The 21,541-nt window shown below is 49.3% G+C and overlaps 2 protein-coding genes across 4 annotated transcripts in view; both read right to left on the reverse strand.

The window, feature by feature from the left end:
* Positions 1 to 238: 238 nt before the first annotated feature.
* On the reverse strand, positions 239 to 21,408 carry LOC116967874 (radial spoke head protein 6 homolog A-like). Of its 3 annotated transcripts, XM_033014510.1 has the most exons (8): positions 21,398 to 21,408; positions 20,905 to 20,909; positions 9,893 to 10,450; positions 8,809 to 9,043; positions 5,606 to 6,367; positions 3,141 to 3,279; positions 1,911 to 2,028; positions 239 to 652 (listed from the first exon to the last, which is right to left on the reverse strand). In XM_033014510.1, exons 3-8 carry the CDS (start codon positions 10,090 to 10,092, stop codon positions 415 to 417), a joined length of 1,692 nt encoding a protein of 563 aa, XP_032870401.1. In that variant the 5' UTR covers positions 10,093 to 10,450; positions 20,905 to 20,909; positions 21,398 to 21,408; the 3' UTR covers positions 239 to 414. The 3 variants fall into 3 exon arrangements, with proteins under 3 accessions (XP_032870401.1, XP_032870400.1, XP_032870402.1); XM_033014509.1 differs by lacking the exons at positions 20,905 to 20,909; positions 21,398 to 21,408 and having other exon boundaries at positions 9,893 to 10,564; XM_033014511.1 differs by lacking the exons at positions 20,905 to 20,909; positions 21,398 to 21,408 and having other exon boundaries at positions 5,606 to 6,364; positions 9,893 to 10,549.
* The window catches only part of sympk (symplekin), a 35,891-nt gene continuing 26,152 nt past the window's right edge, over positions 11,803 to 21,541 (reverse strand). The window contains exons 21-26 of the mRNA XM_033014507.1: positions 20,492 to 20,599; positions 18,715 to 18,902; positions 18,324 to 18,500; positions 15,776 to 15,865; positions 13,481 to 14,164; positions 11,803 to 12,973 (exon numbers count right to left, since the gene is read on the reverse strand). Of these exons, the coding sequence (XP_032870398.1) occupies positions 12,698 to 12,973; positions 13,481 to 14,164; positions 15,776 to 15,865; positions 18,324 to 18,500; positions 18,715 to 18,902; positions 20,492 to 20,599 (1,523 nt within the window). The 3' untranslated portion in view covers positions 11,803 to 12,697. The remainder of the gene's footprint in view (positions 12,974 to 13,480; positions 14,165 to 15,775; positions 15,866 to 18,323; positions 18,501 to 18,714; positions 18,903 to 20,491; positions 20,600 to 21,541) is intronic.

Genomic DNA, 21,541 nt, shown 5'->3' on the forward strand with positions numbered 1-21,541 from the left:
CCTCTGGAGACTTTGCGCCCCACCCAAGGTTTCCGTGCGGTTCCCGGAGGTTGCAGGTGGTTGCCGGAGGTTGCAGGTAGTGGAAGCAGGTAGGGAGACTGACAAAAACCTCCGGGAACCGCACGGAAACCTTGGGTGGGGCGCAAAGTCTCCAGAGGTTTCCGTTCAGGTTTCCTAAGTGGGACAGGGGCATTATAATTATTTTTAACCTGATGACCTTCCATCAGTGATAGCTCGCTTCACAATGCAGAAAACCTTTATTATCTCCAATCCACCTATCTTTCGAAAACAAGAGTTAGTTAAATTTACAGAGTTGGTATTTGTCCTGGGTAAATATAATCATTTGGGTTTAACATTAAAAAAGACAAAAGCAAAGCAAAGTCTTAGTGTGAGTGGGGAAATTGCTTGCCCGACTTAGTTCTCATCTTCCTCCTCCTCCTCCTCTTCCTCCTCCTCCTCCGCCTCCTCAGCGGCTGCCAGACGCTCCTCGATGGCGGCTCGCAGCGCCTGCTCCTCCTCCACGGTTGGGTCGTCGACCTCGGTGGTGTCCGGCCCGCTGGCGTACTCTGCCTGCACGGAGGGGGCCGCAGGGGGGCTGTAGTTCTCCGGACTGTACTTGTGGCCCCAGCCCAGGTACACGTTCTCGAACTTCCTGCGGGGATAAAAAGCGCGGGGGGCTGAAGCGTGCGTTGGGGAAGGGGCCGCAGATGCCGGATGACACCAAATGCCGGAGTAACTCAGCACCAGGAGGAAAAACCACGGGGTCACAGGGAGAACATGCAAGCTCCACACAGACAGCACCTGAAGTCAGGACCCAACCAGGTCTCTGGTGCCATAAGACAGCAGCTCTCCCAGCTGCCCCACCGTGCAACCCACAATCGAAAGTTTTGAGCTAAACAGAATCCTAGGGATTATAGAAATAGGCCCTTCAACCCATCAAGACGCACCGACTACCAACAAGTCCGACATTACTCCCATTTTTAATTCTCCCCCCCTTTTTATCAGCTTCCTCAAGATTTTCACACTTACACATGCAGGACAATTAATCCACCAACCTGCATCTTTGGGATGTGGAAGTAAATGGGTACACCAGGGGAAGTCCATGCAATCATAGGGACAACATACAGACAACACACGGACTGCACCCGAGGTCAGGATTGAACCTGGGTCACCAGAGCTATCAGGCAGCGGATCTACTAGCACCAACACTGTGCCACTCTAACGTAGCCTTGCTGGAAGGATGAAAACAAGTCTGGGAAACATTTCCCGAGACACTAAATACTAAAAAATTCTTCACCCAGAGAGTTGTGAATCTGTGGAATTCTCTGCCACAGAAGGCAGTGGAGGCCAATTCACTGGATGTTTTCAAGAGAGAGTTGGATTTAGTTCTTCGGGCTAACGGAATCAAGGGATAAAAGGGACAAAATTCTTAAGGGGTTGGACAGGCTAGATGCAGGAAGATTGTTCCCGATGTTGGGGAAGTCCAGAACAAGGGGTCACAGTTTAAGGATAAGGGGGAAATCTTTTAGGACCGAGATGAGGAAAACATTTTTCACACAGAGAGTGGTGAATCTGTGCAATTCTCTGCCACAGAAGGTAGTTGAGGCCAGTTCATTGGCTATATTTAAGAGGGACTTAGATGTGGCCCTTGTGGCTAAAGCGATCAGGGGGTATGGAGAGAAGGCAGGTACAGGATACTGAGTTGGATGATCAGCCATGATCATATTGAATGGCGGTGCAGGCTCGAAGGGCCGAATGGCCTACTCCTGCACCTATTTTCTATGTTTTTATGTTTCTATATGGGGAGAAAGCTGTTTGTGGATGTTCAGCCATGATCATATTGAATGGCGGTACTGTCTCGAAGGGCCGAATGGCCTACTCCTGCACCCATTTTCTATGTAGATACTCACCTTCCAATGGCGAAGGTCCACGATCCTGGCCAGAGATTGGAGCGGACCACAGCAATGGCGTATTGAGGAATGAGAATGGATGAAGCCTTCATTGACCAAGGGGCGATACCACTGATTTCTGGGGTGGGGGAAAATGACCAGAAACCAACCATTAGGAAAACTGTGCTTGCTGATACATTTTAGTGTAGTTTGGTTTAGAGATACAGCAAGGAGACAGGCCCTTCGTCCCACCGAGTCTACGCTGAAATGCAATCTCCAATCCCTGTACATTAGCACTATCCTACACACACACTGGGGACAATTTTACAATTTTTACCAAAGCCAATTAACCTACAACCCTGTATGTCTTTGGAGTGTGGGAGGAATCCGGAGCAGCTGAGGAAATCCCACGCGGTCAAGGGGAGAGCATACAAACTCCGTACAGACAACACTTGTAGTCAGGATCGAACTCGGGTCTCTGGCACTGTAAAGTAGCAACTCCACCGCTGAGCCACCTCTTTAATAAGCGAGTTCGGTATTCCGATAAACGCAAGGAATCATGGGATTTGTCAAAGGTCATTTGGGGTAAAAAAAGTGAACGCAGCGCTGTATAAAGTAGCTGCCTCACAGCGCCAGAGACCCGGGTTTAATCCTGACAACAGATGCTGTCTGTATGGAGTTTGTACGTTCTCCCTGTGACCTGCGTGGGTTTTCTCCGGGTGCTCCGGTTTTCTCCCACACCACAAAGACGTGCAGGTTTGTAGGTTAATTGGCTTCGGTAAAATTGGAAATTGTCTCTAGTGTGTGGAATAGGGATAGAACGGAATCGGTGGGCCGAAGGGCCTGTTTACCCACTGTATTTTTAGTTTAGAGATACAGCGCAGCAACAGGCCCTTCAGCCCACCGGGTTTGTGCTGACCCGCGATCTCCGCACACGAACGCTATCCTACACACTCAGGGGACAATTTACAATTAACAGAAGCCGATTAACCTACAAACCCGTACGTCTTTGGAGTGTGGGAGGAAACCGAAGATCTCGGAGAAAACCCACGCAGGTCACGGGGAGAACGTGCAAACTCCGTACAGACAGCACCCGTGGTCAGGATCGAACCCGGGTCTCTGGTGCTGTGAGGCGGCAACTCTACCCTGCGCCACCTTGCCTCCCTTTTGTTTCCCTGCACACTAAACTCAGCAGCTCAAAACTAAATGAAGGAGGATTGCAATGTGCAGGGGGGTTTTTCTGGTGGCTACCTGCATCCTCTGACAGTGGAGTCAGCAGAGGAGGTCCCACCTCTGGCTCGGGCTCGTCTGGTGCCTCTTCCTCCTCCTCCTCCTCCTCATCAAAATCCTCCTCCTTCTTCTGAACAGCATTGAACCACACACATCGGCCCTGCGATCAGAGAAAGCAGCAAGTCAAACCACTCAAGATGCAATCAATGCACTCCCCCTTCTCTGCTATCGAAACTGTGGTTTCCTTGAAAGGTTCTTGGCCCACCTTCTATCCCTACAATAGCCTGAACAAAGTACGGATGGTCAAGGCACTTCTGGACAGCTGACCAAAGCTTGGTCACACATTTAGTCTGTAAATAGATGGGAGGTGAAAGATTTAATAGGAACCCAAGGCCAAGGGGCATGTTTTTCACTTAGCGAGTAGGGTGGTGAGTATAGGAAACATGCTGCCAGAGGAGGTCGTCGTGGCAGGTACTTTAACAAAGTTTAAACATAGAAACATAGAAAAATAGGTGCAGGTGTAGGTCATTCGACCCTTCGAGTCAGTACCACCATTCAATATGATCATGGTTGATCATCCAAAATCAGTACCCCATTCCTGCTTTCTCCCCATATCCCTTGATTCTGTTAACCCTAAGAGCTAAATCTAATGCCCCTGTCCCACTTAGGAAACCTGAACGGAAACCTCTGGAGACTTTGCGCCCCACCCAAGGTTTCCGTGCGGTTCCCGGAGGTTTTTGTCAGTCTCCCTACCCGCTTCCACTACCTGCAACCTCCGGCAACCACCTGCAACCTCCGGGAACCGCACGGAAACCTTGGGTGGGGCGCAAAGTCTCCAGAGGTTTCCGTTCAGGTTTCCTAAGTGGGACAGGGGCATAACTCTCCCTTGAAAACATCCAGTGAATCGGCCTCCATTGCCTCCTGTGTCAGAGAATCCCTCAGAATCCCAACTCTCTGGGGGAAAAAGGTCAGACAGCACTTTCCCCACGATTACTATTATGGGGCCTGGTCACGGTGGTGCAGCGGTAAAGTTGCTGCCTTACCGGAGACCCAGGTTCGATCCTGACTGCTGGTGCTGTCTGTACTGAGTTTGTACGTTTCCCCCTCCCCCCCCCCCCCCCGTGATCTGCGTGGGTTTTCTCCGAGATCTTCGGTTTCCTCCCACACTCCAAAGACATGCAGGTTTGTGGGTTAATTGGCTTGGTAAATGTAAAAATTGTCCCTAGTGAGTGTAGGATTGTGTTAGTGTGTGGGGGTCGCTGGTCGGAGCGGAAAGGGCCTGTTTCCACGCAGTATCTCTAAACTAAACTACCACGCATACAGTTTGCATGTCCCTTACGAATGACCAGGTCTGCTGTGATCGTCAAAGCTCAAACGCTCCAAACTGGCACCGTACACCAAGATGCTAAACTCCTAGATTTATATGTGTGGGTCACAAACACAGAACATTCTTTAGTCCCAGCAAAATCCCCGAAGAAGGGTCTCGACCCGAAACGTTGCCTATTTCCTTCGCTCCACAGATGCTGCCTCACCCGCTGAGTTTCTCCAGCATTTTTGTCTACCTTCACCCAAAGGGAACTTTAGTTTAGTGTTAGTTTTAGCTTTAGGCTTAGTTTTTAGTTTAGTTTAGAGATACAGCAGGGAAACAGACCCTTCGGCCGACCGAGTCCACGCTGACCAACGATCACCCGTACACTAGTTCTCTCCTGCACACACTGGGGACAATTTACAGAAGCTAATTAACCAACATATCCATCTTTGGAGTGTGGGAGGAAACCGGAGCACCCGGAGAAAACCCACGCAGGTCACGGGGAGAAGGTACAAACTCCGTAGAGATAGCGCCCGTAGTCGGGATCGAACCCGAGTCTCCGGTGCTGATTTTGCTGTAAGGCACCAACTTTTACATTTTAGCAATTCTTGCTATTGAGGGAGTGCAGCGTAGGTTTACAAGGTTAATTCCTGGGATGGCGGGACTGTCATATGCTGAGAGAATGGAGCCGCTGGGCTTGTACACTCTGGAATTTAAAAGGATGAGAGGGTATCTCATTGAAACATATAAGATTGTTAAGGGCTTGGACACGCTAGAGGCAGGAAACATGTTCCTGATGTTGGGGGAATCCAGAACCAGGGGCCACACAGTTTAAGAATAAGGAGTAAGCCATTTAGAACGGAGACGAGGAAACACTTTTTCTTCACAGAGAGTGGTGAGTCTGTGGCATTCTCTGCCTCAGAGAGCGGTGGAGGCAGGTTCTCTGGATGTTTTCAAGAGAGAGCTAGATAGGGCTCTTAAAAATAGCGGAGTCAGGGGATATGGGGAGAAGGCAGGAACGGGGTACTGATTGGGGATGATCAGCCATGATCACATTGAATGGCGGTGCTGGCTGGAAGGGCTGAATGGCCTACTCCTGCACCTATTGTCGATTGTCTAACTCTACCGCTGCGCCACCGTGTGGAGTAGATCAAGAGCAGGTGGATGTCAGCCAGACCTGTGGGAGTATGTGCGCTGTGTGGTGGACCCAGTTCGCCAGGTTGTCCAACAGTTCTGTCACCGGGATGCTCTCGAAGTCGGCATTCTCCTCGTAGTTCTCCCTCACCGGCCCTTCCTCTTCCTCCTCCTCCTCCTCCCCAAACTGGTAGAAGCCCAGCGGGCTGATCTGAGTGCTGGCGGATATGCGGGCGATCTGTGCCCTCAAGTAGTTGTTCTCGTTGCCAGGGAAGGGCGGGTAGCTGGTGATGGGGGCGTCCAAGTTGCCGGTGAAGAACTTCTTGATCTTCCTGGCTGTGGTGATCTGCGCTGGTGTGACAGTGGGAAGCTTTGTCCAGATTTTGGCTGGCTCGCTGCAGACAAAATAGGTGAACTTGTTGGCTCCAGAGCGGTTTTCCTCCTTTGGGATAACCGGCGGTGGTTTGTATGTCGATGCTGGAGGCTTATCTTCCACCACCTCTCCCTCTTCCTCGGCTTCCGGCTCCGTCTCCTCCTTGTACTCTTCCTTTTCCTCTTCCTTCTCCTCTTCCACCACCTCCTCTGCGTCTTCCTCGCCCTCCCGGAACTCCACCTCCGCCACGATGTAATTCCCTTTCAGCCCCAGGATTTTACCCCAGAAGCGGCATTTCTGCAGCGGCTGCGTCTCGACCAGCTGCTTCAGGGCCAGGAAGATGCAGTACATCTCGTTCCTGCTCAGGCCCACGCCTGCCTGCTCAAAGTAAAAGGCCATCTCCATCACGTTCGGGAGAGGAGTCTCCAACTGCTTGGGGGGGGGGGGGAAACAAAACGAGAGGAATATAAATGGGAGCACACTCTGAAAACACACTAAAAAACCAAAATTAACTCGCTAATTTCCACAAAATCTTTCACCATTTCAAGTCTGTTTCAAATCAATTTACAACAAATGCACTTTATAAGTGTTTAAGAAAGAACTGCAGATGCTGGAAAAATCGTAGGTGGACAAAGATGCTGGAGAAACTCAGCGGGTGAGAAAAAAACTTTTTCACCCAGAGAGATGTGAATTTGTGGAATTCCCTGCCACAGAGGGCAGTGGAGGCCGAATCACTGGATGGATTTAAGAGAGAGTTAGATAGAGCTCTAGGGACTGGTGGAATCAAGGGATATGGGGAGAAGGCAGGCACGGGTTATTGATTGGGGATGATCAGCCATGAATGGCGGTGCTGGCTCAAAGGGCCGAATGGCCTCCTCCTGCACCTATTTTCTATGTTTCTGAGGCAGCATCTATGGAGCGAAGGAATGGGTGACGCTTCGGGTCGATACCCTTCTTCCGAGTTCCTTCCTACACATAAGACACACGTAGTAGCTTAAAGAACCGAAGCACAAAAGTGGTGAGATTTAGTTGGAATTCAGTTAGATTCAGTCATCAGTCTGAAGAAGGGTTTCGGCCCGAAACGTTGCCTATTTCCTTCGCTCCATAGATGCTGCTGCACCCGCTGAGTTTCTCCAGCACTTTTGTCAACCTGAGATTTAGTTGGAGCTAAATTTAATTTAGTTTAGTTTAGAGATATAGTGCCGAAACAGGCCCTTCAGCCCACTGAGTCAGCGCCAACCAGGGATCACCCCGTACACTTGCACTATTTTACACACTAGAGACAATTTGCAATTTTTACCAAAGCCAATTAACCTACAAACTTGTACGTCTTTGGAGTGTGGGAGGAAATCGGAGCATCCGAGGAAAACCCACGCAGGTCAAGGGGAGAACGTACAAACTCCATACAGACAGCACCCGTAGTCAGGATCGAACCCGGGTCTCTGGCGCTGTGAGGCAGCAACTCTACAGCTGCGCCACAGTGCTGTCCAAATTATGGAGCAATGATATAATGGTGGAGCAGTTGATCTGTGTAGAAAATGCTGACATGTTAAAGAATAACAGATTTGGCAGCAAAATTAAATCTCATGAGTTTAACGAGATGGTAACTGTCCAATACAAGACTAGTTACGAGGCAGGAGGAGAGAGTAATTATGATTTTATTTTAAAATCTCCAGTTTCTTCAGAGACCAAAGGGAAGTTTGGTATGTACACAAAAATGCTGGAGAAACTCAGCGGGTGCAGCAGCATCTATGGAGCGAAGGAAGTTTGGTATGTTGTCCACCAGAGGTCAGTAGTGGGTCTTCTAGTCTGATATGAATCTTTAACTTGTAGTTTTGTACATAGGGTAACTTTTCAAACTAATCAATGAAACGGTTTGTGGCCGTACAGACTCTTGATCAGACCTCCCATAACCTAAGGATGCATTCCCAATTCCCCCAATCTATCTCATTATGGCCCTTGCACTTTTTTTTCCCTTTTGTCCGCACTTTCCCTGCAGCTGTAACACTATTTTCTGAAGATAGACGCAAAGAGCTGGACAATAGGTGCAGGAGTAGGCCATTTGGCCCTTCAAGCCAGCACCGCCATTCAACATGATCATGGCTGATCATCCCAAATCAGTATCCCATTCCTGCCTTCCCTCCATATCCCCTGACTCCGCTATCTTTAAGAGCCCTCTCTAGCTCTCTCTTGAAAGTATCCAGAGAACCGGCCACCACTGAGGCAGAGAATTCCACAGACTCACAACTCTCTGTGAGAAAAAGTGTTTCCTCGTCTCCGTTCTAAATGGCCGACCCCTTATTCTTAAACTGTGTGGCCCCTGGTTCTGGACTCCCCCAACATCGGGAACATGCTAGAGTTTGTACATTCTCCCCATGACCACGTGGGTTTTCTCCGAGATCTTCGGTTTCCTCCCACACTCCAAAGACGCACAGGTTTTTCAGGTTACTTGGCTTGGTGTAAATGTAAATTATCCCTAGTGTGTGTAGGATAGTGTTAGTGTGCGGGGATCGCTGGCCGGAGCGGACTCGGTGAACCAAAGGGCCTGTTTCCACACTGTATCTCTCTAAAAAAAAAACGGGTGGGTTTCATCCGGGTGCTCCAGTTTCCTCTCACATCCCAAAAAGATGTATGGGTTTGTAGGTTAATTGAGCTCTGTAAATTGCCTGTAATGTGTAGGGAGTGGATGAGAAAGTGGGATAACATGGAACATGTGTGAATATGAGATCAGTGCTTGGTGTGGACTCGCTGATCCAAAGGGCTCGTTTCCATGCCGTACCTCTGAAGTAAAGTAATCGGAACATTACCAGGAATTTCTGGCCCAAGTTATCCCCAAAGACTCTAGATGAGTGAACGAGGATTGCGATATTTACCATTTCCTCCTCGTGGTCAGCTACGTCCTCTTCCTCCGTTGCCTTGATGAAGAGAGTTTTCTGAACCTCAGCCAGGCTGTGGGCCATTGATGTTTCATACTCATCTCGCAGGGTGTCTATCTTCTTGGAGAAGCGTGACTTCTTGATCTTTTTGCTGATATCTTCGATGATGTCCACAGCGTCGATGGGCCGCTCGTCCAGCACCTTGGTCATTAACTCAGAGAGGTGATCATAGCTAAAGGGGAGCACAAAGAGACTTAGGTGCCTCCCACACGATACTTTCTTCTTAACTTAAACCATTGAAATCTCCCGGTTGCTGGACACTTTAATTCTCCTTCCCATTCCTACACAGACCTTCTGTCCTAGGTCTCCTCCATTGTCAGAGTGAGGCTAAACGCAAATTGGAGGAACAGCATCTCATATTTCGCTTGGGCAGCTTACAGCCCAGAGGTAAGAATACTGAGTGGGAGAGAGAGAAGTCGGGAGAGGAGAAATAATTCACGATGCTGCGTAATTGAGAGATAGAATAAGAAATAATAAAACAAGGAGGGGATACATTAGAATGGGGAAAGTGAAGCAGACTGCAGAGCAACAGAATGGCAGCAGAAAAGTTAAACTGACTAAAGAAAGGAACTAAAGACAGGATGTGGGTATAAGGTGAGAAGTGTAAGATTTAATAGGAGCTTGAGGGACAACCTTTTCACTCAGAGTGTGGTGGGTACAGGGAACGAGCTGCTGGAAGAGGTAGTTAAGGCAGGTACAATAACAACATTTAATAGACAATTAGATAGGTACGTGGATAAGAAAGGTTTGGAGGGATATGGGCCAAATGCGGGCAATGCAGCCATGATTGAATGAATGGCAGAGTAAACTCGATGGGCCGAATGGCCTAGTTCTGCTCCTACGATTTATGAACTTACTTATAAGTGAAGCATGGAGAATTGATGTGAGAGGCTGTGAGTTTAAAGGAAGAGAGCTAATGGGGGCAGTCAAGCAAATGGAATAGAATACAAATAAGAAGAAAAATAACATTCAATAATCCAAGATTTTTTTTTTTTTACAAACTTTACATTTAAATACTCACAGGTTGAGGTTAGATATGGTGCTTTTCTGCAGCAAATAAGCCTTTGCATTTCGGATCATAGTTTCACTTGCGAAATCCAGGTTCAGCTCGGGCTCCATCTGTACCATCTTCTCATCACTCTCTGTGGCACTAGGAAATTCACTCTGCTTCTGCGACTCAGTCGGGTTTGGACTGTACGCTTTATCCTCCCGCTCCATCATTTTGATTCCTTCTCTCTAGCTCGTTGTACTTTCTATTCCCCCTTTGCCCTCTGACAGTTTCTGCCCTCTCTATATAATCTCTTTTCCTTTCTTTAGTTCAGTTTAACTTCTCCCCTATCATTCTGTGGCTCTACAATTCTGCTTCACTTTCCCCACTCGATAGTACCCCCCCCCCCCTCCTTGTTTATTTAGTTCTTATTCTATCTCTCTATCACACAGCAATATGGATTATTTCTCCCTATTTCTCTCTCCTCCACTTTCCCCCTTCCCCAATAATACTCCAGTTCAGTTTCGATCGCCTCAAACTTAAGTCTGATCACCTGTTACCCTCTATCACAAACATACTCTCTCTTAGTAACTTTTAATCACTGTCCATCTCTTTGTGTTATTAATAATATCACACTCTTCCTCTTCCACTCCAAGGCCCAGGCTGCCTAGGCCTCTGTTTCCCGGGCAACGGTTGCTATCATATGGCGCGTTGCTAGGCAACGCCAAACAATGCCGGCGAGCGGCCCGAAACGTGCGTCTTGCGTCATCGCCGTCGTGGGGAACGCGTCGTGGCGTAGGCGGCTGACGGCAGAGGGCACGCCGCAACGCGAGTCATTCGTCACCGGGTCTCCCTGCGTCAAGGTGAGCGTTCCACAACGTACGTTCTGCGTCACGGCGGCGTACCGTACACGTAATGCGGAAGTAGAGGAACAGTGACTGCGGGGGTGGATAAGAGGGGGACACAGTCATAGTCAAAGAAACAGGCTCTTCGGCCCAACTTGCCCACACGTCCCATCTACACTAGTCCCACCTGCCTACATTTGGCCCATATCCCTCCAAACCTATCCTATCCATGTACCTGTCCAAACGTTTCTTCAACATTGAGAGAGTCCCTGCCTCAACTACCTCCTCTGGCAGCTTGTTCCATACACCCTTTGTATCAAAAGTTACCCCTCAGATTCCTTTAAAATCTTTCCCCCTTCAATTCAATTTCCCCTCATTTCACCTGCCAACCATGGTGTGCTTTGCTGTGCCATAATGGGGCTTGAATGGAGTAGATGGGAGGTGGATTGGGCAGTGAGCAGGGGTAAGAGAGTAAAGGGATTGTGAAGTAGGCAAGGAGGGAGTTCAGTTTAATTTATTGTCACGTGTACCGAGGTACAATGAAAAGCTTTTGTTGCGTGCTAACCAGTCAGCAGAAAGACTACACACGATTACAATCGAGCCGTCTACAGCGTATGGATTCATAATGTTTAATGCAAGGTAAAGCCAGCAAAGTCCGATCAAGGATAGTCTGATGAGGTAGATGGTAGTTCAGCGCTGCTCTCTGCAAGTGGGCCTAAGGATGGGTGTGGAGAGAGAAGGGAAACTGATGATAACATGCGAGCAAGGATGTGGTAAGTGTTCAACTCTATCCGTTTGCAGTGTGAATCTAACATCACAATCCTGACCTAGACCCAGAGGCCCATTTACACCCAACAAACAGCTAACAAAAGTCCTGTTTCCTTTACTATCGTTACTTTTTTGTATATCTTTCATTCATTGCCCTATATCTCTCGACATCTTCGTTTGTATCTCCCGTTTCCCTTTCCCGTGACTTTGTCTGAAGGATCTCAACCCAAAACGTCACCCATTCCTTCTCTCCAGAGATGCTGCCTGTCCTGCCGAGTTGCACCAGCTTTTTGTGTCTATAAGTACAGACATTGGATTCTTACAAACACATTTCCAACTCTCCAAACTTTTATTCATGTCACTTTTTTACAGCTTCAGAGGTAAAACTCCAGAGCAGTCAGCCCACTCCACGTACCACACAGTCTCTTTTCACAAAGAAAAACAACCAGACATCCGCAAAACTTTAAAATAAACACAAAAAACGTATTTTATAGAATTTCTAAAGGAAACAAACAGGTGTTGCCACTGTTCAGAGTTGGTTTCCACTCAAGAGTTTACGACTGTTGAGAATTATGTTCGGATCTCGTGTCTCCACGCGCAGTAGATGTGCTAAACCCATTGGAATTCTGAAACAGCCGATGTGCATGTTTATCCGAGATTCAATCCCAGTTCCAGGTTGCCTTTGGATCCGTTCTGGGCCGTTTTTTTCCCCCCAAGTTGCATAAATATATCCGGAGCAGGCAGAGCAGGGCTGTTACTCTCAATCGGGTGGGCAGTGAAGTGCCCGAAAATGGCAGACAACCGGCTGGACGTTTCCAATGCTTGGCGATCTTGGACGACGCCAAGAGTTTTGGTTGACCAGCTGGGCAGAGCCGAGTGAAAGGAGGAGGCTTCGAACTCAAATCCGGGTATACAAGGCATGAGTCCACAATCGGAACAGTCAACTAGCGTAGCTTGTGCCAACTCGTCAAAGTGGAGCAAAGTACTCTGAACGACACTCTCCCCTCAACCACTATCATCGGCTAAATAAACAGCGGCCGGTTATTTAAATATAGCCCATGTGGAATTAACTACTAACTTAAAAAATAATTAAACCAGACTCCCTGGCACTATTCCAGCAGGAGGCAGGGCTTCCACTGTCCTTTATAGTACGAGACTTTACTTTGTCTGCTTCAGACAGCGTTTTGCTGCCGCGAGTGGTGACAAGGTAAAGGACATGTCTGTGTTAGGGGCTTTTCCTCAGAGCAGACTTGCGTTTGGTGACGGGCTGCTGCTCTCCGTCTCCTGTGTCCTGGCTCCCCTCGCCACTAGTCTCCTCGGGCACCACGTCCGGCTCCTCACCGGGGGGCTTGGCCGCTCGCTCTCCGCCAGAAGCCGGCTCGCCCACCACTGGCGGCTCGTCCCGGATGAGGATGACCCTCTCAGTCATGTCCGCCGCCACCAGGTGACCAACTTCGTGGAGCAGAGGCTGTTGACTAGCTTGTTCCCCCGCCATTGTATCCTGGACCAACACAAGAGGGAAAGGCAAGTTTAGTTCAGAGATACATTGTGGAAACAAGCCCGTTGGCCCACGTCACCCACCCATCCTCCCCCCCCCCCCCTCCCTCCTCCCGAGATGCTGCCTGACCTTGCACCAACTCTGTTCCGCAGAAAGAAGTAACCCTGGCGCTGCCCAATCAGATCAAACTCCGGTTGAGACCCTTCTTCAGCCAGTTTAAGAATAAGGAGTAAGCCATTTAGAACGGAGACGAGGAAACACTTTTTCTCACAGAGAGTGGCGAGTCTGGAATTCTCTGCCTCTGGTGGAGGCAGGTTCTCTGGATGCTTTCAAGAGAGAGCTAGATAAGGCTCTTAAAAATAGCAGTCAGGGGATATGGGGAGAAGGCAGGAACGGGGTACTGATTGGGGATGATCAGCCATGATAACATTGAATGGCGGTGCTGGCTGGATAGGTACTCCTGCACCTATTGTCTATTTTATGTGTAGGCATGTGATGAAGTTCCCTTACCTCGAGTACGATCTGTCCCTCGGGCCCAGTGTCCATGACCACCACTGCCTGGGACGGTTCATCCAGAGCCATGGGCCTCTCATCTTCCTCCTTCACGTTGATGGTGATGGTCGGGTGCGGCGGCTCTTGAACGGCGTCGGAATCGGGGGCAGAGCTGCCGACCTCCATCGGCTCCCCCACTGGCAGCACGGCGGCGGACTTGGCCACCAGGGTGGGAGGGGGCCGGGCGGGCTGATCAAGGGGGCTGGCGGCTGCCTGGCTGGGGGGAGGAGCTTTGGCGGCCTCTCCGGGCGAGCCAACGGCAGGCTTGGCGGGGGATGCCACGACGGTCAGAAGAGGGGCAATGGATGGAGCCAGGGCAGGGGCACTCACTGGAGGTGGGGCGAGGGCTTTCAACGGAGCATGCGCACTGGGGTTGGGAGGGGGCTGCATGAAGGTGCCCAGCAAAGGCTGGATGAGGGGCTTTAAGATTCCCAGGTCTGGAGAGACAGGGACTGTCAGGCCGAGGGGCTTCAGCGACATGAGGCTCGGCAGGGCGAGGACGGAGTGTAACTGGGCTGCCAGCTGCTGCTGCTTGAACTTCTGCTCCTCCTCCAGTTTCCTCTTCAAGGCTTTCTCTTGAGCCAGGCGCATGTTGATCATATCCTTCTGCGCATGAACAATGGTCAGGTGTTGCAGCTCTTCCTGCAAGGCAATGACAACCAACCCAGTCATTAAACAGCCATAATGTGGGAAAGGAAGGAACTACAGATGCTGGTTTAAACTGAAGATAAACACAAAATGCTGGAGTAACTCAGCGGGACAGGCAGCATCTCTGGAGAGAAGGCATGGGTGACAAAGAAGGGTCTTGACCCAAATCATTACCCATCCCTTCTCTCCAGTCATTAAACAGCTGGCTGTGAGGTAACACATATACAAGTGCAATATCCCCCAAATTTGCAGATTTACTGAGTTCCATTTAGACTCATATCGAAGAGAGCCGTAAACAACTGGAGTAACTCAGCGGGTCAGGCAGCGTCTGAAGAAGGGTCTCAACCCAAAACGTCACCTGTTCCTTTCCTCCAGAGATGCTGCCTGGCCTGCTCAGTTACTCCAGCATTTGTGCACATCTTTGGTGTAAAACAGCATCTGCAGTTCCTTCCTACACCCAAGAGTCACACTGTGTGGAAACAGGCCCTTAGGCCAACTTGCCCATGCCAACCAAAATGTCCCATCTACACTAGTCCCACTGCCCATGTTCATCTTACAGATTCGGGTTTTTATTTCAGATTTCCAGCATCCGCAATTTAAAAATTGGTGGTCGAGGCCGATAATATAGAGGTATTAAAGAGGCTTTCAGATAGGCACATATAGATGGGGTGTGTCGAGTTAGGACTATTCATCTGGTTCATAAGTTGATACATTCTAGGAGCAGAGTTAGGCCATTCAGCCTATCAAGTCTACTCCACCATTCAATCACACCTGATCTAACTCTCCCCCTCAACCCCATTCTCCTGCCTTCACCCCATAACCCCCTACTAATCAATAAATTAGCAAGGTTAATCCCCGGGATGGCGGGACTGTCATATGCTGAGAGAATGGAGTAGCTGGGCTTGTACACTCTGGAGTTTAGGATAAGAGGGAATCTCATTGAAACATATAAGATTGTTAAGGGTTTGGACACGCTAGAGGCAGGAAACATGTTCCCGATGTAGGGGGAGTCCAGAACCAGGGGCCACATTTTAAGAATAAGGAGTAAGCCATTTAAAACAGAGGAGGAAACGCTTTTTCTCACAGGGAGTGGTGAGTCTGTGGATTTCTCTGCCTCAGAGGGCGGTGGAGGCAGGTTATCTGGATGCTTTCAAGAAAGAGCTAGATAGGGCTCTTAAAAATAGCAGAGTCAGGGGATATGGGGAGAAGGCAGGAACGGGGTACTGATTGGGGATGATCAACCATGATCACATTGAATGGCAGTGCTGGCTCGAAGGGCCAAATGGCCTACTCCTGCACCTTTGTCTTTTGTCTAAACTGTCAATTTCTGCCTTAAAAATATCCATCGTCTTGGCCTCAACAGCCGTCTGTGGATCTACAGATGCACCACCCTCTGACAAAAGAAATCCCTTCTCATCTTCTTTCCAAAGGTACATCCTTTTATTCTGAGGCCATTGCCTCTGGTCCTAGACTCTCCCACAAGTGGAAACATCCTCTCCACATCCACTCTATCCAGGTTTATATTTCATTATGCAAGGAAGTGCAGGGCCAGTGATTACAATTCAATCCATCATAATGTTCCCAGACAGTTCCAGAGTCACTCACCTCATTCATCGGTTTAGCCTCCATTGGTTCTCCTTCTGACTTGGAGTTGGCCTCCAGCACAATCATTATCGATTTTGGAATGTGGTTTTGCTGCAATGAAGGCAAAGTTAGTTAATGACAATTTATCTGAGCAGAGCATCATCAATATTCCTTGTCAGGGTGGCATTGTAGCTCCTTGGTAGAGCTACTGCCTTGCAGTGCCAGAGACCCAGGCTTGATCCTGACCACGGGTGCTTGCCTGTCCTTCTCCCTGTGATCAAAAAGGGGTCTGAAGAAGGGTTTCGGCCCGAAACGTCGCCTATTTCCTTCGCTCCATAGATGCTGCTGCACCCGCTGAGTTTCCCCAGCAATTTTGTGTACCTTCTCCCTGTGATCTGCGTGGATTTTCTGAGATCTTCGGTTTCCGCCAACACTCCAAAGACGTACGGATTTGTGGGTTAATTTGCTTTGGTATAAATGTAAATTTAAAGTGTGTGTAGGATAGTGTTAGCGTGTGGGGATCGTTGTGGACTCGGTGGGCCAAAGGGCCTGTTTCCACGTTGTATCTCTGAACTGAACCAGGTTCTACAATCTTGGCAGCTCTAATGGGAGTATATGGTGTCCCTGGACTTTCCCTATCTCGCTTTTAAAAGCCTTACACATGCCGGACATCCCTTAATGATGGAATACAGCGTAGCAACGTGTTGAACCATGCATTTTGGTTGTTGGAATCAAGGCTTAATTTAGAGATACAGAGCTGAAACAAGGCCGTCTGCCCACCGAGTCTGCGCCAATCAGCGATCCCCGCACACTAATGCAATCCTAAACACACACTAGAGACAAGTTACAATTATACGGAGCCAATAAACCTACAAGCTGTACATCTTTGCAATGTGGGGGAAAACCCACAGTCACGGAGAGAACGTTCAAACTCCGTACAGACAAGCACCGGTAGTCAGGATTGAACCCGGGTCTCTGGTGCTGTGAGGCAGTGGCTCTATAGCTGTGCCACCCACACGCAGACTACTTTCAAAGGGACTAGGGAGCGCAGGTACAGGATTCCCAAAATGTTAATTTGCAAGTCAAATCAGTAGTAAGGGAGGCCCAATGCAATGCGAGCATATATTTCAAGAGGGCTAGAATACAAATCAGAGATGTAATGCTGAGGCTGTATAAGGCACTGGTGACACCACATTTGGAGTATTGCGAGCAGTTTTGGGCCCCCATGTCTGAGGAAGGATGCACTGGCTCTGGAGGGGGTCCAGATGAGGTTTACGACCCCAGGGTGATTAGTTACATATAGGATGAGTGTTTGTCGGCACTGGGCCTGTACTCACTGGAGTTTAGAAGAATGGGGGGGGGGGGGCTTCATTGAAACATACTGAATAGTGAAAGGCTTGGATAGACTGGGTGTGGAGAGGATGTTTCCATTAGTGGGAGAATCTAGGACCAGAGGTCATAGCCTCAGAATTAAAGGACGCGCTTTTAGGAAGGAGATGAGGAGGAATTTCACTAGTCAGAGGGCGGTGAATCTGAGGAATTCGTTGCCACAGACAGCAGTGGAGGCAAAGTCCATGGTTATTTTAAAGGCAGAGATATATTCTTAATTAGTACAGGAGTGAAGGGTTATGGGGAGAAGGCAGACTAATGCGGTTAGGAGGGAGAGATAGATCAGCCATGATTGAATAACAGAGTTGACGTGATGGGCCAAATGGCCTAAATCTACTCCTATCTCTTAAGATCCTATATGCACTGGTGTTTAGGATATTGGGGGGGAGATCTCATTGAAACTTACTGGATCGGGAAAGGCCTGGATAGAGTAAATGTGGAGGGGATGTTTACACTAGTGGACCAGAGGCCATACCGTCAGAATAAAAGGACGTACCTTTAATAATAATAATAATAATGGATGGGATTTATATAGTGCCTTTCTAATGCTCAAGGCGCTTTACATCGCATTATTCATTCACTCCTCAGTCACACTCGGTGGTGGTAAGCTACTTCTGTAGCCACGTCTGCCCTGGGGCAGACTGACGGAAGTGTGGCTGCCAATCTGCGCCTACGGCCCCTCCGACCACCACCAATCACTCACACACATTCACACACAGGCAAAGGTGGGTGAAGTGTCTTGCCCAAGGACACAACGACAGTATGCACTCCAAGCGGGATTCGAACCGGCTACCTTCCGGTCGCCAGCCGAACACTTAGCCCATTGTGCCATCTGTCTTCCTTTAGGAAGGAGATGAGGATTAATTTCTTTAGAAAGAGGGGAGTGAATCTATGGAATTCTTTGTCACAGACGGCTGTGAAGGCCAAGGCAGTGGATATTTTTAAGGCGAAGATTGACATATTCTTGATTCGTACGGGTGTCAGGGATTATGGGGAGGACAGGAGAATGGAGAATGCTGGCAAATTCATTTCACTGCACCTTTGGGTGCATGTGACGAATAAAATTGACTTTGACTTTGAAAGATAGATCAGACATGATTGAATGGCAGAGTAGACTTGGTGGGCTCAACTGTCCAATTCTGCCCCTACAGCTGGTGATGAAGCTGCAGCATTGACGTACCTGGTGCGGTGTGAACGAACGCACATGCGTCAAGAGAGGTTCTCGGAGCTCCGGGCACTTCTCGAAGACGTTGGTGAGCTGCGTGGGTGGAAGCTGCAACAGCACTTGGAATGACTGCGGCTTTGTCCGTTGGCAGCACTTAATGAAGCCTTCCCACACCTTGGGATACTTCCAGACCTAGAGTCAGCACAGAGAAGGCACAGTTCAACAGCCAGGTGACACATGGAGTCACATCTCCAGTCAACGACAAACATACTCTGTACAGACAGCCCCCCAGAGTCAGGATCGAACTCGGGTGCCTGCCGCTACTAGACATTACTGCACCATCGTGCCTCCCACTGCCAAAGAAATGTCAACACCATCTATAACCACCCGCCCCCCACACTGTTACCTGTTTCATGATGAGTCGGGACAGGATGTTCATGACAAAACCCCCAAGACGTGGATACATGGTGAGCGACTGGATTACGGTTCTCATCAGCAGCATGGGCAGTGGGCTCTGTTCCATCAGCTGCTGCATCACAACAGCAAGAACCTCCGACGTGTACACGTTCCTCTCACCAAAGCACAGGTTCGTCGCTGAAAATAAATATTCAAGCAGTCAGTGATCGACTCCAAGGGTAGCACAACAGAAATGCATTGAGGTAAGAACCTTAAAGTTGGAGAAATCCCAAATCCTTCACAGCACAGAACTCGCTTCCCAGCCAGACCAGCGTTCATAAGTGATAGGAGTAGAATTAGGCCATTTGGCCCATCAAGTCTACACCGGCTGATCTATCTCCCTCCTAACTCCATTCTCCTGCCTTCTCCCCATAACCCCCGACACCCGTACTAATCAAGAATCTACCAATCTCCATTGACTTGACCTCCACATCCTTCTGTTGCAATGAATTCCACAGATTCACCAACCTCTGACTAAAGAAATTCCTCCTCATATCCTTCCTAAAGGAACGTACTTTAATTCAGGGGCTATGACCTCTAGTCCTAGACTCTCCCACTAGTAGAATCAACCTCTCCACATCCACTCTACCCGGGTCTTTTACTATTCAGTGAGTTTCAATGAGTTCCCCACTCATCCTTCCGAGTTACACCAGCATTTTGTATCTTTCATTGGTAAACTAGCCTGGTTTCCTTCTTTCAACAATTAGCTTTCTCTAACCATCACCATGTTCAGTGTAGTTGGCCTCAAGAACCCCGGATTCATCAAGAGAGACTCAGGCTCCATGCTGGGGCTGTACAGTAAGTGTGTGTGGGGGGGGGGGGGGGGGGGGGGGGGGGGGCAGTTGAGGCAGGATGGGGGTACAATGGATAATGGGGCGCTGTCCTGTGCATGGCTGCCCAGCCAGCAGCTGTCTGTCTCTTCATCTTTTATTTTTTATTTTAGTTAGTTAAGTGTTTTGTTTGGAGGTCTAGACTTTTTTATGTGGGGGGTGGGGAAGGGGGAAACTATCTTTCAGGGTCCCTACCTGGTCGGAGAGGCAGCTTTTCTCCGAGCTGCAGCTTCGACCCGTCCTCTCGGCCTACCAGCGGGCCTGGAGCGGCGTTTCTTGTCGGGGACCGCGCAGAACCTCGGTTTCGGCGGCGGCACAGCGCTGGAGCGCTATCGCGGAGCGGGCGATGCCTTGCCCGGGTCGCCGCGCTGGAGCTCCGGTGAGCTGAGGATCGCTGGGGAAAACATCGCGGAGCTGCGGGACTGTGGAGCAACCAGCTGCGCTGAACTTTACACTGGGAGCCTGGGATCTCTAGATGAGATCGCCAGTTGTGGAGCTCCAACCGGCTCGGCCTTGTTGGCTTCGGAAGCCGCGGCCTCCAGTGCGGAAGCGGCCGTTCCAGGGTTCCCAGGGTTCCCAGGCCGCTGGGAGGACTCTCCCGATGCCGGAGCAAAATCACCTGGCGAGAACGGCCTGGAACATCGGGCCTCCGTAGAGGCAACTGTGGAGGCCTCAATGGGCCCGACTATGGGTGAACTGGGGTTGGGGACTGGACTTTGTGCCTTCCCTCATGGTGGGAGCCATTGTGGGGGGATGTTCTTTGTGTTTAAGACTCTTATTGGTGTTATGTCTGTATTCTTTTTTTTGTGTGCTGCAAAATGGCAAGAAGCATTTCACTTCACTACACCTGGGTGTATGTGAATGTGACTAATAAAATACCTTTGACCTTTGAGTTACCTTTGATTATTGACTTCATGTCGCACTTGTTAGAGTCGATGTTGTGCAGGGCAATGAGAAGGTCACCAGGGGTCAACGGTGAGATCGCTGCAGAGCCTCCTTCACCCACTGTAAGAGAGGTTAACAGACATCACAGTGGCAACATCACCCTTCAATGTACGGAGCCGGCATAGGGAGGGGCGGGGGAAAGAACAAAGGAGGACCCGGCGTGGGATACTTTGTCAACATTGTCGGCGCCCTTTATGTGGCGACTCTTTGCATACCGTAGAAACATAGAAAATAGGTGCAGGAGGAGGCCATTCGGCCCTTCGAGCCAGCGATTCATTGCGATCATGGCTGATCGTCCCCAATTAATAACCCGTGCCTGCCTTCTCCCCATATCCCTTGATTCCACTAGCCCCTAGAGCTCTAACTCTCTCTTAAATCCATCCAGTGACTTGGCCTCCACTGCCCTCTGTGGCAGGGAATTCCACAAATTCACAACTTTCTGGGTGAAAAATTTTTTCTCACCTCAGTCTTAAATGGCTTCCCCTTTATTCTAAGACTGTGGCCCCTGGTTCTGGACTCGCCCAACATTGGGAACATTTTTCCTGCATCTAGCACATTTTTCCTGCATCTCGGTATGCAAAACAAAGAATTTCACTGTGACTTGGCGTATGTGACAATAAAGTACCAGTCATTCATTGAACTAAACCGTTCATGTTCACCCCCAGCTTAAGCTCAGCAGCAGCACACCATGTCTGCGAAGTAAAGTCAACAATACATTGCCTGCAACCTTCTCTTCAGCGAATAAAGAGTGGTCACCCCTCAAGGAATGTTACACTAATATTAAAGAGGCAGAATGAGATGCTAGGCTGTTCCTCTGGTATTATCCTGCAGCCAAAGACGAAGAGACAGAAATTAGACTTTACTTTAGTGATACAACATGGAAACAGGCCCTTCAGCCCCACTAGGTCCACGCCGACCAACGATCAGCACTATCCTGCACATTAGGGGCAATTTACAATTTAAGGAAGCCAATTAACCTACAAACCTGCACATCTTTGGAAT

This window comes from Amblyraja radiata, chromosome 41, assembly GCF_010909765.2.
Source record: "Amblyraja radiata isolate CabotCenter1 chromosome 41, sAmbRad1.1.pri, whole genome shotgun sequence".
NCBI lineage: Eukaryota > Metazoa > Chordata > Chondrichthyes > Rajiformes > Rajidae > Amblyraja > Amblyraja radiata.